Source organism: Citrus clementina, unplaced genomic scaffold, assembly GCF_000493195.1.
Source record: "Citrus clementina cultivar Clemenules unplaced genomic scaffold, Citrus_clementina_v1.0 scaffold_9, whole genome shotgun sequence".
Taxonomy (NCBI): domain Eukaryota; kingdom Viridiplantae; phylum Streptophyta; class Magnoliopsida; order Sapindales; family Rutaceae; genus Citrus; species Citrus x clementina.
In genome coordinates, this window is record NW_006261964.1 from 16572401 (window position 1) to 16590030 (window position 17630).

Below are 17630 nucleotides of genomic sequence, written 5' to 3' on the forward strand. Positions count from 1 at the left end.
ATTTCAAGTATTGCCCTTATGGGATTTAAGTTAACCTAATCCAGGAAACTTGATTTAAGAACAAGTAATACTCTAATAATGTTCTCTAAGACATGCCCTTTTGCTGCTCTATCTTAACTGAAACTATTAAATGAGTGGTCAACTGAAATAACAGTTATGCTCATAAAAACTATTAGAGTATAATGCTACAGCAATACCATAACAACCTATAAGAACAGTCAAGAACCCATTGGATTATTTGTCACTCAACTACATATAAATTTAGTTCATATTCTAAATGAGAAAAGTAAACTTAAATATACTGATCACAGGATACATCCAAACAATTTCAAAGAAGAAAGATAATATGAGTTGAGCACGGTGAAAGACTAGAGAATCTCCTCGGCTCTTCAATGATGTTGAACAGTCCTCCTCAATCTTGATCTTCTTCTTCTTCTTGCCTTTGTAATTATTTGGATGGTAATCTCTCTGCCACTTTCTATGTGGTCCATACCTCCTTTATATAGTGTAAATTAGGTTAAAACCAAAACCCATGAGCGTGCATGTGTTTAAATTAGGAAACATGCATATCGTGATTTCATTGCTGACCCGTGCTTAATTTTCTCCCGCATTGCTCCCAGATTGCTGCAGCACTGGTTGCTCTAACATCCGCAACAACACTGTATTATTCCCGATTGTACTTTTCTTCTTTTGTGGCCATCTTCTTTCCTCCTCTTTCTCATCTAATGTCTTCACATCCCCTCATGAATTTAAAACCTACAATTTAAAACCTGTTTTTAGCACAAATTACTATGATTCAAGCAAAACTTGTTAAAACTCAACTAAAATGAATGTTTATGCAAAAGGTCACCAAAATGTAATCAAAACACATTATTTGCTCTCTAAATGGCCTTTATTCAAGTCTAGAATTGATGTAATAACTCTCATTTCCTAGAGTTATCACACCTCCAAACTTAAACTATTGCTTGTCCTCAAGTAATGACACATACTAACATTTCCCACAAACAAACATGCACACAACTTTAGCCCATAGTAAATCGGTTATAGACTTAAGCTTCTTTCTGTCCATAGTGTGTGTGTGCTTCCTTTTTTATTGAATTCCAGATATGCTGTAACATCACTAAAGGACTGCAGAAATTTCAACAGTGATATACTTTATTCATAAAAGGGGTAGCATAAATTTCACATATTCAAATTGTGATTGCTTTAACATTGATAATCTGGGGGATAATCAACCTCCTCACTGTAACATTTATTTTTCATGTGAATGTCAATCACTTGTAATGATGATACCCAATTACTCAAGCCATGCCCATATCAGGGTTGCTGCAGCAATATCTGTGGTATAATCTTATCTCAAGGTATCTTTGACTCAAGGCTGAACATGGGGCTCATGAACAGACCTGGCTATTCAATGCCTTAAATATATGACTTTTTTTTTAATTATATGCTACCGGACTACTCATAACTCTCGCTACCTTTTACACATTTCTGCATATGAGGTGCATACTCAGATCTGGTTACTCAGCAACTTAAGCCATTGGAGCAGAGTTTTATTTCATGAATATCACAGTAAATCAACATGCTTCTCCCTTCAAACTTAAGATATTTTCTATTATTTTGGCTTTGCTCTAGCAGTCTTATACAACTCAATCAAAGGCTAAGTGTTGGGATAAAATTTCACTTCTATCTATAACTATCTCTACTTGGCATTCTCATAACTACTGTATAGCACTCAATTTATCTTCATTAGGTTTTGAAATCCATACACAAATAACAGATAAAAGAGCTTCACACAACACAAACATAAACACATACATAAAACACATGCATTCGGAAACAACCCCCCCAAACTTGAGAGATGTTGTGTCCTCACAAGCAAACAAAATAAAGGCACACAAATGGACAAAAATTTTTTTTTTAGAACAAGAAAGAAACTAGTGAGATAAGAGTACTCCCCTGTGGTGGGGACTGCAGCCCATGACGGGATGCTATCAGCGCTTTTTAGATGCACTGCGCAGCTTATCCTTTGGTGAAGCCTTTGGGGAGGTGGCTGGCAACGTCTTTGTCTTTTTCGCTGCAGGGCTGGTGAGAGGAGTTGTGGCTGGGGTTGCTGTAGCAGTTCCTGTAGACGTACTGCCTTTTCGTTTGCTGGGTTGTCTTGGACTGGTGCGGATAGGCTGGCTAGGAGTTTGCTGTGGAGGCTTTTGAGTCAATGCGTCAGCTGCTTGGCCCTCGGCTATGATGGCAGCAATTACCTCAAGTAGTTGTGTGGCTTGCTCAGATGTAGGCATAGCTCTGGCTGCTGCAGAAGCCAGCTCAACATCGACTTGATCCATCTCATCTTCAGAGGCTAGAGGTGTTGCCATTTTTGCTTTACCCTTGTCATTTCCTTTGCCTACAAAGACTGGAATAGAAGGTTCCACATCAAGGTCTTTATTCTCCTCTTCTTGAATAATGTGCTGCTTCCTAGTTTTGGACTGGGTTGGGATGGGTGGTTCCTCACGTTCTTGCTCCGAATTAGCCTCTGCCTCTGAGGGTGAGCTATCAGTCTCAGACTTGTCACCTTCTTCCTCAGGTGGATCAGATGGCTCAGCATCTTCTGAGTCAACTTCTGCTGGTGGTTCAGTGGCAGCTTGTTCTGCTGGTTCATTTGAAGCAATAGCTTCTTCACTGGTTTCTGCTGAAGCACCTGTAGTGCTGGTGTCAAAATTATACTGCTGGAGCAGGGAAACAGGGAAGTTTTGGTGAGTACATTTCATATACAAAGCAAATTGGTGTAGTTGGCCATCCAGGTGTTGTAGATAACTCCAAAACCGATCAGACTTGTCACATTCTTCCTCAGGTGGATCAGATGGCTCAGCATCTTCTGAGTCAACTTCTGCTGGTGGTTTAGTGGCAGCTTGTTCTGCTGGTTCATCTGAAGCAATAGCTTTTTCACTGGCTTCTGCTGAAGCACCTGTGGTGCTGGTGTCAAAATTATACTGCTGGAGCAGGGAAGCAGGGAAGTTCCGGTGAGTACATTTCATATACAAAGCAAATTGGTGTAGTTGACCATCCAGGTGTTGTAGATAACTTCAAAACCGATCATTTTCCCTCTACTGAGCTTCCACACATTGATTGATATTGGTGCTGAGTGACTGGATGGTCTGTTCTAAGCTAAGAGTTCGTCGTGCTCCTGTGACAGCAGCTGGTTCAGTGGTTGTTGCAACACTCTCGCCAGCAACTCTCTCAATTGTACGTGCCATAAAGGCATCCTCATTCTTGACATGATAATCGCTGGCTTCAAGACAAACACCTGAAACTACACAAATGCTGGTGACAAGGGAAGGAAATAATAAGACAGCAGTTCGGTGAGTTTTGACTGCACACTCTCGGATTTCTTTTAGAAATGATGCTACTCACATCTATGGAAAGCCCTATAACAAGGACATATAGCAAAACCAATCTTTCTTATGAAACCGTAGTAGTGTGAGTGGTGGGCATAAGCCTCGATTTCAAAAATTTCACCCACACCTTAGCAATAGGTTTCAAATCTATCCTATTAACTACACGCCCTTCCTCGTTAGCCCATGATGCCCTTCGATGGTAAGAGTTGTAAAAATGGTGGTCCACTTTTTCGGGGTTAACTTCTCACACAATTTAGCATACTCACAAGTAATTTCAGCAGGTAAATTATAAAAAGCATTGATAACACGAGAGTCTAATGGAACAAGTGTGTTTCTTACCCAGATGTTACACTGATCAGGTCTTACAGAATTGGCATAAAATTCTTTTACTACCGACAGTACAGGATTGCGAGGGTGTTTGCAAAACTCTAGCCATCCTCGCTTTGCTGCAGCATTATGAATTGTGTACACAATTCCCGTGAGTTGGTCTGGAAATTGAAACCCTTTTTCTTCTAGAATCCTACGCGGCTTTATGAATTCTTCGTATTTTTCTTCGGCGTGGTAACTCTGGAACCGTGATGGATCTTTGAGGCAGCTTGTTGTTTTCTTATATCTCGGCATTGCTATAGCAGTAACAAATTAAGGCTACTGTTCCTGAGAGTAAAAAGAGAAGAAGAGGTTAAGAATTAGGAGAGTTAGATTTGTGGAGGAGATGGTGAATAGTGGCGTAGAGCACTAAGCACAGTGACTCCTTTTTATAGTGGACTTGCAATTGAAGATAAATACGATAACTAAAGATAAATGAGGGAAGAAAATATTTTTAAATTGATGCACAAATCCCAAAAATATCGGCTAGTAAAATTTGGCATTAATTTCAAAAATTTATTAGTAATTGCTATCCATATCCAAGCGTCCATCTGTCACGATTTCATCTCCAACGGTAAGTGAAAGGCTCCAGCTTTTAATTTTTTGTAACGGTAAAATTAGTTGCTGCAGCACCCATTTGCTTATTCCAACAACGGATACAGACTCCATACCAAAGCGTCTGACACGTGGTTTTGCCTCTGAATTCTGCCACCATACACTTTCAATTGTCACAATGGAAGTCAATTGTCACACATACTTTCCATAAATTCAAATTAGTTCGAGCATCTAAAAACAAAGAAATCAAATAATAGCAAAAGTAAATAAAATGCAATAATTTGAAAAAAGATAATAAATAGCTAGAATGAAATAACAAAAATTTAAATAATATGGTAAAAAGGGAGAGCTGTCAACTAAACCAATGGAGGTCAAAATTGGTTTGAAATGGTTGTCTCCCCAAAGGGCTGCCTCCCATAGAGCGCTTGATTTAAGGTCTTTCAGCCTGACCTTCCTTCATTGTTTAATAGCTGGGTTCTTTAAGGAGTAACACCTCCTTTAAACCTTCTGCTGCTGGATGTATGTAATGCTTAACCCTGTGTCCATTAACCTTGAATTCGTGGCCTGTTTGTTCATCTACAAGATCAACAGCTCCATGAGGGTAAGATTTTAACAGTTTAAACGGGCCAGACCAATGTGACTTGAGCTTTCCCGAAAACAATCTTAGTCTTGTATTGTGGAGCTACACTAATTGACCAAGGGTGAATTTCCTGTGTTGAATATGCTTGTCGTGCCAGTGTTTTGTTCTCTCTTTGTAGATTCTTACATTTTCATTTGAAAATAGCCGTAATTCATCAAGCTCACAAAGTTGAAGCTTCTTTTGCTCTGCTGTAGCATGCTTGTCCTAATTTAGTTTCTACAGTGCCCATTGTGCTTTATGCTCTAGCTCTAGGGGCAAATGACAAGCCTTGCCATAAACAATTCGGTAAGGAGACATACCGAGTGGAGTTTTGTATGCTGTTCTGTAGGCCCATAAAGAGTCATGCAAATGTAAAGACCAATCCTTCCTTGTTGGGTTCACCACTTTTTCTAAGATCTTTTTAATTTCTTTGTCGGACACTTCAGCCTGACCATTGGATTGTGGGTGATATGTTGTTGCTATCTTGTGTCTGACTCCATATTTCATCATTGCTGCAGCAAAGATTTTGTTGCAAAACTATGTGCCTTCATCACTAATAATTGCTCTAGAAGTACCAAACCTGGAGAAAACATTTTTTTGAAGAAAAGTCACCACGATTTTAGCATCATTGGTAGGTAATGCTGTAGCTTCCACCCACTTGGAGACATAATCTACAGCAACAAGGATATATAAGTTCCCAAAGGATAGGGGAAAAGGTCCCATGAAATCTATTCCCCAAACATAAAAAACTTCAACTTCCAATATGTTGGTCAATGGCATCTCATGTCTGCTGGTTATGTTCCCTGTCCTTTGACACCTGTCACAACATTTAACAAATTCATCAGCATCTGTAAAAATAGTGGGCCAATAATAACCTGATTGCATAACTTTGGTAGCTGTTCTGTGACCACTAAAATGTCCTCCATATGCTGTAACATGACATGACTCCAGTATATGAGGTATTTCTTCTGCTGCAACACATCTTCTTATTACTTGATCTGAGCATAGCTTATGTAAATGTGGGTCATCCCACTGGTAGCTTCTAACATCATTAAGAAATTTATTTTTCTCTTGGAACTTCAGCTCAGGTGGTAGCAACCCACTTACTAGATAGTTAGCAAAGTCTGCATACCATGGAGATTCTGACTGCTGCAGCATCTATGCTTGCTGTACTACCAATAGTTGTTCATCAGGAAAAGTTTCAGTGATGTCCTTCCTTGTCAATGTACTAGTGTCTGCTTCCAACCGTGACAAGTGGTCTGCCACTTGATTTTCAATTCCCTTTCTATCTTTAATTTCCAGATCAAATTCTTGAAGCAATAAGATCCATCTGATTAATCTTGGTTTGGCATTCTTCTTTGAAATTAAATATTTAATGGCTACATGATATGTGTAAACAGTTACTTTAGTGCCCACCAGGTAAGCTCAGAATTTGTCAAAAGCAAAAACTACTGCCAGCAACTCTTTCTCTGTAGTGGTGTAATTGATCTGAGTTAGAGTGAAAGTTTTGCTTGCATAGTATATGGAATGAAAAACCTTATCCTTTCTTTGCCCTAATACTACTCCCACAGAATGATCACTAGCATCACACATCAATTCAAATGGTAAATTCCAATCTAGGGATATAACTACTGGAGCAGTGATCAAGGCTTTCTTTAATTCTCCAAATGCTTGAAGGCACTCTTTGTCAAAGTGAAATGGTTTGTCATGCTCTAGCAATGAACACAGAGGCTTGGCTACTTTGGAAAAACCTTAATGAATCTTCTGTAGAATCCAGCATGACCCAAAAAACTCCTAATACCCTTTACTGAAGTTGGGGGTGGCAGTTTATCTATTACCTCTATTTTGGCTTTGTCTACCTCAATACCATCCTTGGATATCTTGTGACCCAGTACTATGTCTTCTTGCACCATGAAATGGCACTTTTCCCAATTGAGTACTAAGTTGGTCATCTCACATCTTTTAAGAACTTCTTCCAAGTTGTGTAAACAATTACTGTATGTTTCTCCAAAAACTGAGAAATCATCCATGAAAACTTCCAAAGTCTGCTCTACCATATCAGAAAATATAGACATCATGCATCTTTGAAAAGTTGCTGGAGCATTGCATAACCCAAATGGCATTCTTCTGAAGGAAAATGTTCCATAAGGACAGGTAAATGTAGTATTCTCTTGATCCTCTTGTGCTATAGCAATTTGGTTGTAGCCTGAATACCCACCTAAAAAACATTAGTATTTTTTTCCAGCGAGTCTGTCCAACATCTGATCTATGAATGGAAGTGGGAAATGGTCTTTCCTTGTGGCTTTGTTGAGCTTCCTGTAATCCATACACACTCTCCATCCAGTCACTGTCCTTATAGGAATAAGTTCATTCTTCTCATTAGCCATTACTGTTATCCCTCCTTTTTTTGGAAGACACTGAACTGAGCTTACCCATGAACTGTCTGATATTGGGTATATGACTCCAGTATCTAACCATTTAATGATTTCCTTCTTCACCACTTCTTTCATAATAAGATTCAACCTTCTCTGGTGCTCCACCGAATTGCTGGAACAGTCTTCTAACAGGATTTTATGCATCTATATTGATGGGCTGATCCCCTTTATATCTGCCATGGTCCATCCAGTTGCTTTTTTGTATTTTCCCAGCAAATCTACTGGGCTTTGTTCTTGACCTGCATCCAAAGTAGAAGAAATGATTACAGGGAGTGTGTTGTTTTGACCAAGATAAGCATACTTAAAATGTGAAGGTAACAATTTTAATTCAAAACTAAGAGGTGATTCAATAGATGGTAAAGTTATTTTTACTTCCCTGTCTGAAAGATTCAGGTGTTCAATAACCCTGTTGTGCCTACTAAATTGCTGTTTGTCCATCCAATCTGTTTGAATTGCTGCAATATCTTCCTCTTCAACCTCTTCAAAGGTGGTGACTTTGTTAAGTACATTACTGCAGCATCTGTCTATTCTTTCTGCTACAACAAGATCCACTACACTTAGGAAATTGCAATCTTCTATTTCATCAGGGTTTCTTATAGCCTCTAGTACATTAAATGTGACTTACTGATCATTCACTCGCATGGTCAGCTCTCATTTCTGCACATCTATCAAAGTCTTCCCAGTTGCTAGAAAAGGTCTGTCAAGTATAATGGGTACCTCTTTGTTAGCTTCAAAGTCCAGCACAATGAAATCCACTGGAAAAATGAATTTGTCAATCTTCACCAGTACATCCTCTATCTTTCCCTCACGATATGCATGAGATCTGTCAGCTAATTGCAGAGTGACAGTTGTTGGTCTGCACTCCTCTACTCCAAGCTACTTAAATATAGATAATAGTATCAAGTTAATACTAGCTCCCAAATCACAAAGCGCTCTGCCAGCATACCTAGTCCCTATAGAGTAGGGTATTGTAAAACTCCCTGGATCTTTCAATTTTTAGGGAATTTTATTATGGAGCATATGGCTGCTTTCCTGTATTAAAGCAACACTTTTAAACTCTCCCAGCCTTTTTTTTCGTGCCAATATATCTTTTAGAAATTTCACATAATTTGGCATTTGCTCCAAAGCTTCACCAGTACATCCTCTATCTTTCCCTCAGGATATGCATGAGATCTGTTAGCTAATTGCAGAGTGACAGTTGTTGGTCTGCACTCCCCTACTCCAAGCTGCTTAAATACAGATAATGGCATCAAGTTAATACTAGCTCCCAAATCACAAAGTGCTCTGCCAGCATACCTAGTCCCTATAGAGCAGGATATTGTAAGACTCCCTAGATCTTTCAATTTTGTGGGAATTTTACTCTAGAGCATATGGCTGCTTTCCTATGTTAAAGCAACAGTTTCAAACTCTCCCAGCATTCTTTTTCGTGCCAATATATCTTTTAGAAATTTCATATAATTTGGCATTTGCTCCAAAGCTTCCACAAAAAGTATGTTTATGTGCAGTTGCTTCAGCACTTCCAGGAATTTACTGAACTGCTTGTCTTGTTTTTGCTTCTGGAACCTTTGAGGGAAGGGTGGTGGATGTCTAAACTACTGGTTAGATTCAGTAGGTATCAACTCTGTTTGTTTAAATTGGTGCAGGTTGTGGCTACTGGTGTTGCAACTTCTTTTTCAGCAGGATCTGGTTGAATTTATTTTACAGTTGCTGTAGCTTGGTCCCTTACATCAGTGTCTTGATGGGGAGTCTGCTATAACATGCTTCCATTTTGAGTTGGTTTTTGAGCTGAATTGCATTCCATCCCATTTTTTGTCACCTCAATTGGGATATCAACATTCTTTCCAGATCTCAAACTGATTACTTTGCAGTGTTCTTTGCTCTCTCTCCTAGGGTCTTCTGTATTGCTAGGTAAGCTTCCTTGAGTTCTGCTGCTCATTGCTGTAGCTAATTGTCCCATTTGGTTCTCAAGGTTTCTTAAGGACACAGCTTGACTCTGCACAATTGCTTTATTCTTTGCAATGTACTCCTTGATTAGTACTTCTAATGAAGTGATTGGATCCTGACTGACATGCTTTTGCCCTTGACTTTGTTGATGAAAACCAGGTGGTTGCGGTTGTGTGCTTCTACTTAGTCCATTCAATGCTGGAGTATTTCGATTCTGATTGCTCCATGAGAAATTTGGGTGTTGTTTCTAGCCTGGGTTGTAAGTATTTGAATATGGGTTGTTATGAGGTTGTCGATTGAAGTTACCCACATAATTTACTGAGCCTGGATTTCCAAGACAATTATCAAAATCATGTTCTTCACCATAGTAGACATAAGAAAGTTCAGCAACTTGCTTTACTGTTGCTGGAGCAGATATCATGGCTTTTACCATGTTAGTCAATGAGGTTACTTGAGCTGATAAGGCTGTAATTGCATCAATGCTATGTACCCCTGCGGATCCTTTTGCTATTGGTTGCCTGGCTGAAGGCCACTGGTAATTATTATTGGCAATTCTTTCCAAAATTTCATAAGCTTCAGTGTAGGATTTGGATAACAGAGCTCTATTTGCTGAAGTATCCACCATTAACCTTGTACTCGGATTCAACCCATTGTAGAAAGTTTCCAATTGAATGCAACAAGGAATACCATGATGAGGATACCTTCTGAGCAAGTCCTTGAACCTTTCCTAAGCCTCGTACAAACTCTCATGTTCAAGTTGATGGAATGAGGTAATCTCATTTCGTAATTTTGCATTCTTTGTCGGTGGAAAATATTTCATTAGGAATTTATCAGCCAATTCATTTCATGTAGTGATGGAATCAGATGGTAATGAATTTAACCATGCCCTTACTCGATCTATTAAAGAATAAGAAAATAGCATTAGTCTTAAGGCATCTTGTGTTGCTCCAGCAATCTTTAAAGCATCACTTACTTCCAAGAACAATTTAAGATGGAGATGAGGATCTTCATTAGGCAGTCCATTGAACTGTCCCACTGTTCGTAACATTTGAAACATCATTGGTTTTAACTCAAAATTTACAGCGTCTACTTCAGGTCTGATGATGCTAGGTTGTACCACTTGTGAAGTTAGCACAACACTAATGCACCGGATCCCATCAGAACTCCACAGTTAAGCGTGCTTGGGCGAGAGCGGTACTCAGATGGGTGACCACTTGGGAAGTCCCCATGTTGCACCCCTCATTTTGCTTTTCGGTTGGTTAATTATCTTTTCGCGGCCGACTCCTTCACTTTTGCGTGCGTTCGCGGGTTTCGATCGCCGGCACGGGGTCTCCGGGGCACCTCCGACCCGCCGGAGAGCGTGAAAAGTGCCCCGGATGGGTGAATCGTGCGGCCGCGTCAGGGCAGGCGAGGGGGGTACGGGTTCAGTAGATTTTCAGTGCACATGCTAATGGGTGCAACCATACTAGCACTAATGCACCAAATCCCATCAGAACTTCGCAGTCAGGCGTGCTTAGGCGAGAGCAGCACTAAGATCGGTGACCTCTTGGGAAGTAAACGTATTGCACCCCTCATTTTGTCTTTTCGGCTGGTTAATCCTCTTTTCGCGGCCGACTCCTTCACTTTTGCGTGCGGTCGCGGGTTTCGATCGTTGACGCAGGGTCTCCAGGGCACCTCCGACCCGCCAGGGAGCGCGAAAAGGCCCCCGGAGGGGTGCATCGTGCGACGGCCGAGTCAAAGCAGGCGAGGGGGGCATGGGTTAAGTAGATTTGTAGTGCACATGTTGATGGGTGCGACCACTAGCACTAATGCACCGAATCCCATCAGAACTTCGCTGTGAAACGTGCTCGGGCGAGAGCAGGACTAAGATGGGTGACCTCTTGGGAAGTAAACGTGCTGCACCCCTCATTTTGTCTTTTCAGCCGGTTAATCCTCTTTTCGCGGCCGACTCTTTCACTTTTGCGTGCGGTCGCGGGTTTCTATCGCCGGTGCGAGGTCTCCGTTGCACCTCCGACCCGCCGGGGAGCGTAAAAAGTGCCCCAGAGGGGTGAATCTTGCGGCAGCCAAGTCGGGGTAGGTGAGGGGGGCACGAGTTAAGTAGATTTGCCGTGCACATCCTGATGGGTGTGACCACTAGCACTAATGCAATGAATCCCATCAGAACGTCGCTGTCAAGCATGCTTGTGCGAGAGCAGTACTAAGATGGGTGACCTCTTGGGAAGTAAACGTGTTGCACCCCTCATTTTGTATTTTCGGCCGGTTAATCCTCTTTCGCGGCCGACTTCTTCAATTTTGCATGCAGTCGCGGGTTTCAATCTTCGGTGCGGGGTCTCCAGAGCACCTCTTAATGCCGGGGAGCGTAAAAATCACCTCGGAGGGGTAAATAGTGCAGCGGCCGAGTCGGGGCAGGCGAGGGGGGCACGGGTTAAGTAGATATGCAGTGCACATGCTGATGGTTGCTACCACTAGCACTAATGCACCGAATCCCATCAAAACTCCGCAGTCAAGCGTGCTCGGGCGAGCGCAATACGAACATGGGTGACCTCTTGGGATGTCCTCGTGTTGCACCCCTCATTTTGTCTTTTCGACCCGTTAATCCTCTTTTTGCGGCCGACTCCTTCACTTTTGCGTGCAATCGCGGGTTTCTATCGCCGGTGCGAGATCTCTGTTGCACCTCCGACCCGCCGGGGAGCGTAAAAAGTGCCCCTGAGGGGTGAATCGTGCGGCGTCCGAGTGGGGCCAGGCGAGGGGGGCACGGGTTAAGTTAATTTGTAGTGCACATGCTGATGGGTGCAACCACTAGCACTAATGCACTGAATCCCATCAGAACTTCGCTGTCAAGCGTGCTCGGGCGAGATCAGTACTAAGATGGGTGACCTCTTGGGAAGTAAACGTGTTGCACCCCTCATTTTGTCTTTTCAGCCGGTTAATCCTCTTTTCGCGGCCGACTCCTTCACTTTTGCGTGCGGTCGCGGGTTTCTATCGCCGGTGCGAGGTCTCTGTTGCACCTCTAACCCGCCGGGGAGCGTAAAAAGTGCCCCGGAGGGGTGAATCTTGCGGCAGCCAAGTCGGGGTAGGTGAGGGGGGCACGAGTTAAGTAGATTTACCGTGCACATTCTGATGGGTGCGACCACTAGCACTAATGCAATGAATCCCATCAGAACTTCGCTGTCAAGCGTGCTTGTGCGAGAGCAATACTAAGATGGGTGACCTCTTGGGCAGTAAACGTGTTGCACCCCTCATTTTGTCTTTTCGATCGGTTAATCCTCTTTTCGCTGCCGGCTACTTCAATTTTGCATGCAGTCGCGGGTTTCGATCGTCGATGCGGGGTCTCCAGGGCACCTCTTAATGCCGGGGAGCGTAAAAATAGCCCCGGAGGGGTACATAGTGCAGCGGCCCAGTCGGGGCAGGCGAGGGGGGCACGGGTTAAGCAGATTTGCAGTGCACATGCTGATGGTTGCTACCACTAGCACTAATGCACCGAATCCCATCAAAACTCCGCAGTCAAGCGTGCTCGGGCGAGCGCAATACGAACATGGGTGACCTCTTGGGATGTCCTCGTGTTGCACCCCTCATTTTGTCTTTTCGACCCGTTAATCCTCTTTTTGCGGCCGACTCCTTCACTTTTGCGTGCAATCGCGGGTTTCTATCGCCGGTGCGAGATCTCTGTTGCACCTCCGACCCGCCGGGGAGCGTAAAAAGTGCCCCTGAGGGGTGAATCGTGCGGCGTCCGAGTGGGGCCAGGCGAGGGGGGCACGGGTTAAGTTAATTTGTAGTGCACATGCTGATGGGTGCAACCACTAGCACTAATGCACTGAATCCCATCAGAACTTCGCTGTCAAGCGTGCTCGGGCGAGAGCAGTACTAAGATGGGTGACCTCTTGGGAGGTAAACGTGTTGCACCCCTCATTTTGTCTTTTCGGTCGGTTAATCGTCTTTTCGCAGCCGACTCCTTCACTTTTGCGTGCGGTCGTGGGTTTTCATTGTTAGCGCGGGGGGCAACTCTGACCCGCCGGGGAGTGAGAAAACCGCCCCGGAGGGAGGAATCGTGCGGCGGCCGAGTCGGGGGAAACGAGGGGGGCACGGGTTAAGAAGATTTGCAGTTCACATGCTGATGGGTGCGACCATACCAGCACTAATGCACCGAATCCCATCAGAACTCCGCAGTCAAGCGTGCTCGGGCGAGAGCAGTACTAACATGGGTGAACTCTTGGGATGTCCTCGTGTTGCACCCCTTATTTTGTCTTTTCGGCCAGTTAATCATCTTTTCGCGGCCAACTCCTTTAGTTTTGCGTGCATTCGCGGGTTTCGATCACCGGCGCGGGGTCTTCGTGGCACCTCTGACTCGCCGGGGAGAGCGAAAAGCGCTCCGGACAGGTGAATCGTGCGGCAGCCGGGACAGGGCAGGCGACGAGGGCACATATTAAGTAGATTTGTAGTGCACATGTTGATGGGTGCGACTATACCAGCACTAATGCACCAAATCCCATCAGAACTTCACAGTCAGGCGTGCTTAGGCGAGAGCAGTACTAAGATCGGTGACCTCTTGGGAAGTAAACGTATTGCACCCCTTATTTTGTCTTTTCAGCCGGTTAATCCTCTTTTCACGGCCGACTCCTTCACTTTAGAGTGCGGTCGCGGGTTTCGATCGCCGGTGCGAGGTCCTTGTTGCACCTCCGACCCGCCGGGGAGCGTAAAAAGTGCCCCGGAGGGGTGAATCTTGCGGCAGCCAAGTCGGGGTAGGTGAGGGGGGCACGAGTTAAGTAGATTTGCAGTGCACATCCTGATGGGTGCGACCACTAGCACTAATGCAATGAATCCCATCAGAACTTCGCTGTCAAGCGTGCTTGTGCAAGAGCAGTACTAAGATGGGTGACCTCTTGGGAAGTAAACGTGTTGCACCCCTCATTTTGTCTTTTCGGCCGGTTAATCCTCTTTTCGCGGCCGACTCCTTCACTTTTACGTGCGGTCGCGGGTTTCGATTGTCGGCGCGGGGGGCACCTCTGACCCGCCGGGGAGTGAGAAAACCGCCCCGGAGGGATGAATCGTGCGGCGGCCGAGTCGAGGGAAACGAGGGGGGCACGGGTTAAGAAGATTTGCAGTTCACATGCTGATGGGTGCGACCATACCATCACTAATGCACCGAATCCCATCAGAACTCCGCAGTCAAGTGTGCTCGGGCGAGAGCAGTTGTAACACCCCAAATCTAACACGTGCGGAGCACGTGAAGAAGGAGGTTACTCACAAATCATAATCTTTACTCATAAGTTTCAAACTGAAATTCCTCCAATTCTTATTCAAATAAATCCATAAATCCAAACGTCAAATACTAAATAATCTCTCTCGAGGACATATAAAAATAATAACAAAAGTCTCAAACTCCAAATTACACGTTCATAATAAAAGTAACTAAATAGAAACACAAGTTTATTCCTCCTTTTATTCAATAGCAAACGGAAACTGGAAATCACTAACTTCAAAGCTCAGTGCACCTCTCAAAAGAAACTTAATCTGCAAAAAGTAATGACGAGGGGTGAGCCGTCAACTCGGTAAGTAAAACCATTCATAACACACTAGGCCTATCGATACCATAAATATTGCAAGCCTTCTTTTGTTTAAAGCATATATCATAATCCATAATTTTCATAAAACGATATATCACAATAACATAAGATAATTTCTTAATAATTCAGAATATTCAAAAGCATATTTACTTACGAATCAAATCATGTAATACGTATACAGAAAACAAACAGGTTAGCTCATGTCACATAGTGTCACCTATAGTCCCGGTGACCCGGCCAGAAACATAATCAGAATATCGTGTGCACACTCAGAACAGAAACCCAGTACTGGTCCAGACGGATATATCGTATATTACGATCAGAATCAGAATCAGACTAACTATGGACAATGAGCCAAAGCAATAAGAATCTCATACAATCATCAATAATTGAAATCAAACATAGGTACAAAACATTCGTATCAGTTTCATAAAAGTTCATATCAATAATATAGGCTTGCATAACATTTTAAAGATAACATCCTAAAAGGTTGTCATGTCATAAAAATAACTTACATATTCAAAAGCATTTATAAAATACTTTGTTAAAAAGAATGGTTTGAAAACATTTACATAAAGCTAATTTTGTTATCAAAATTAGTAATCCTTTAAGTAGTATCAAAACATTTATACTTATAATAATAATATCAAAATACTTATACATATCTAGTACATTAGGAATGAAGTTACTTACCTCGACAAATGAACTTGGATTAACACAGCTCTAAGCTTAGGCCACCCATAATTCTCAATGAAAGCCCAATTTCCATAATTTAATATGTATGGGAATTTGTGGCGTTACAATTTCTCCCCTCCTAACAAAAATTTCGTCCTCGAAATTAAAAGGTTACCTTATGCATGGAAGAGTTGAGGATACTTCTCCAACATTTCTGCTTCTCTCTCCCAAGTGGCTTCCTCAATAGAATGATTCATCCATCGTACCTTCACTAGGGGAATAACTCTATTCCTTAATACTTGTTCGTCTCGATCGACAATCTCAATAGGCTGTTCCTCATACGACATGTCTTCATTTATCTGAATCGGTTGATAGTCTAGCACATGTAAAGGGTCTGCAATGTACTTTCTTAACACAGACACATGAAATACATTGTGAAGCCTAGACAGACTTGGTGGTAAAGCTATGCGATAGGCCACCGGACCAATTCTCTCTAAAATCTCAAATGGTCCAATAAATCTAGGGCTAAGCTTTCCTGTCTTCCCGAACCGAAACACCCCTTTCCATGGCGATACTTTCAAGAAAACAAAATCTCCTTTTTCGAATTCCAACTCATGTCTACGACGAACTGCATAACTCTTCTGTCTGCTCTGAGCTGTTTGAAGACGTCCTCTAATCAACTTGATTTTATCAACAGTAATCTGTATTAATTCTGGACCCAAAAGTTTTCTTTCACCAACTTCATCCCAGCAGATTGGGGACCTACACTTTCTTCCATATAATGCCTCAAATGGTGCCATGCCAATACTCGAATGGAAGCTATTGTTATAAGCAAATTCGATCAACATTAGGTGCTCTTCCCAACCACCACTCAAGTCTAGGACGCAAGCTCGAAGCATATCCTCAAGGGTTTGAATAGTCCTTTCGGATTGCCCATCTGTCTGTGGATGAAAAGCAGTGCTAAATCTCAATTTCGTCCCCAACTCTTTATGTAAGCTAGCCCAAAATCTTGCAGTGAACAGTGGATCTCTATCAGACACTATTGACACTGGAACCCCATGAAGCCTCACTATCTCCTTAATGAACAACTTAGCTAGTTGCCCTACATTGTCTGTACTCTTCCTTGCCAAGAAATGAGCTGATTTCGTCAATCGATCAACAATTACCCAAATGCAATCACATCCCCTCCTAGAACGAGGTAATCCAGAAACGAAATCCATTGTTATGTGTTCCCATTTCCACTGAGGAGTAGGAAGCGTTTGTAAAGTTCCTGCTGGTCTTTGATGCTCAATCTTTACTTGTTGGCAGACTAAACACCGAGACACAAAAGCAGCAATATCTCTCTTCATATTCCTCCACCAAAAACTTTGCTTTAGATCACGATACATCTTAGTACTACCAGGATGCATACTGTAAGATGATTCATGAGCTTCTCTTAAGATCTCTGCCTTCAACTCTTCGTCTGCTGGCACGCATAACCTTTGTCCCAACCATAATCCATCCCCATTATCAAGTCTAAATCCGGGCTTATGTCCTTTGCTCACATCTTCACGGATTTTATTGAGTTCTATGTCGTTCTTCTGAGCTACCTTAACTCTATCAATTAGAGTGGGTTGGACTGTCAAATGTGCTAACACGTCTGCTTGCCCATGAGTAACTACCTCAATCCCACATCTCCTCAAGTCTTTTACCACATGAGATTGCATGGTGATAAGATGAGCCATGCACCCAGATGATTTCCTACTCAAGGCATCTGCTACCACGTTTGCCTTACCTGGATGGTAATTAATAGAACAATCAAAATCCTTTACCAACTCCAACCATCTTCTTTGCCTCAAATTCAATTCCTTTTGAGTAAACAAGTACTTCAAACTCTTATGATCGGTGAAGATCTCACAAGTCTCCCCATACAAATAGTGTCTCCAGATTTTTAGAGCAAACACTATAGCAGCCAATTCCAAATCGTGTGTTGGGTAGTTTTGTTCATGATTCTTTAGCTGCCTAGAAGCATATGCTATAACCTTACCATGTTGCATTAAAACGCAACCCAAACCTTTTCTGGAAGCATCACTGTAAATCACAA

The 17630-nt window shown here is 42.7% G+C and overlaps 1 protein-coding gene, 2 non-coding genes and 9 pseudogenes across 3 annotated transcripts; 11 read left to right on the forward strand and 1 right to left on the reverse strand.

Moving 5' to 3' along the window:
• Positions 1-1994: 1994 nt before the first annotated feature.
• Positions 1995-3029, reverse strand: LOC112099328 (proteoglycan 4-like). The gene has a single exon (XM_024186818.1). It carries the CDS (start codon positions 3027-3029, stop codon positions 1995-1997), a length of 1035 nt encoding a protein of 344 aa, XP_024042586.1.
• A 6962-nt stretch (positions 3030-9991) lies between these two features.
• LOC112101602 lies at positions 9992-10099 on the forward strand. Its single transcript, XR_002907630.1, has one exon. It is a non-coding gene; the product is annotated as a small nucleolar RNA R71 (small nucleolar RNA).
• Positions 10100-10428: 329 nt separating this feature from the next.
• LOC112095467 lies at positions 10429-10547 on the forward strand (annotated as a pseudogene).
• A 213-nt stretch (positions 10548-10760) lies between these two features.
• Positions 10761-10879, forward strand: LOC112101604 (annotated as a pseudogene).
• Positions 10880-11096: 217 nt separating this feature from the next.
• Positions 11097-11213, forward strand: LOC112101618 (annotated as a pseudogene).
• A 217-nt stretch (positions 11214-11430) lies between these two features.
• On the forward strand, positions 11431-11547 carry LOC112095494 (annotated as a pseudogene).
• Positions 11548-12096: 549 nt separating this feature from the next.
• LOC112101568 lies at positions 12097-12213 on the forward strand (annotated as a pseudogene).
• A 217-nt stretch (positions 12214-12430) lies between these two features.
• Positions 12431-12547, forward strand: LOC112095480 (annotated as a pseudogene).
• A 550-nt stretch (positions 12548-13097) lies between these two features.
• Positions 13098-13214, forward strand: LOC112101589 (annotated as a pseudogene).
• Positions 13215-13424: 210 nt separating this feature from the next.
• Positions 13425-13543, forward strand: LOC112095535. Its single transcript, XR_002903911.1, has one exon. It is a non-coding gene; the product is annotated as a 5S ribosomal RNA (ribosomal RNA).
• Positions 13544-13760: 217 nt separating this feature from the next.
• On the forward strand, positions 13761-13879 carry LOC112101644 (annotated as a pseudogene).
• Positions 13880-14096: 217 nt separating this feature from the next.
• On the forward strand, positions 14097-14213 carry LOC112095451 (annotated as a pseudogene).
• Positions 14214-17630: the final 3417 nt, after the last annotated feature.

What these genes read in the sequence shown, in the direction of transcription:
- LOC112099328 (XM_024186818.1), bottom strand. Translation starts at nt 3,029, where the DNA reads ATGAAATGTACTCACCGGAACTTCCCTGCTTCCCTGCTCCAGCAGTAT.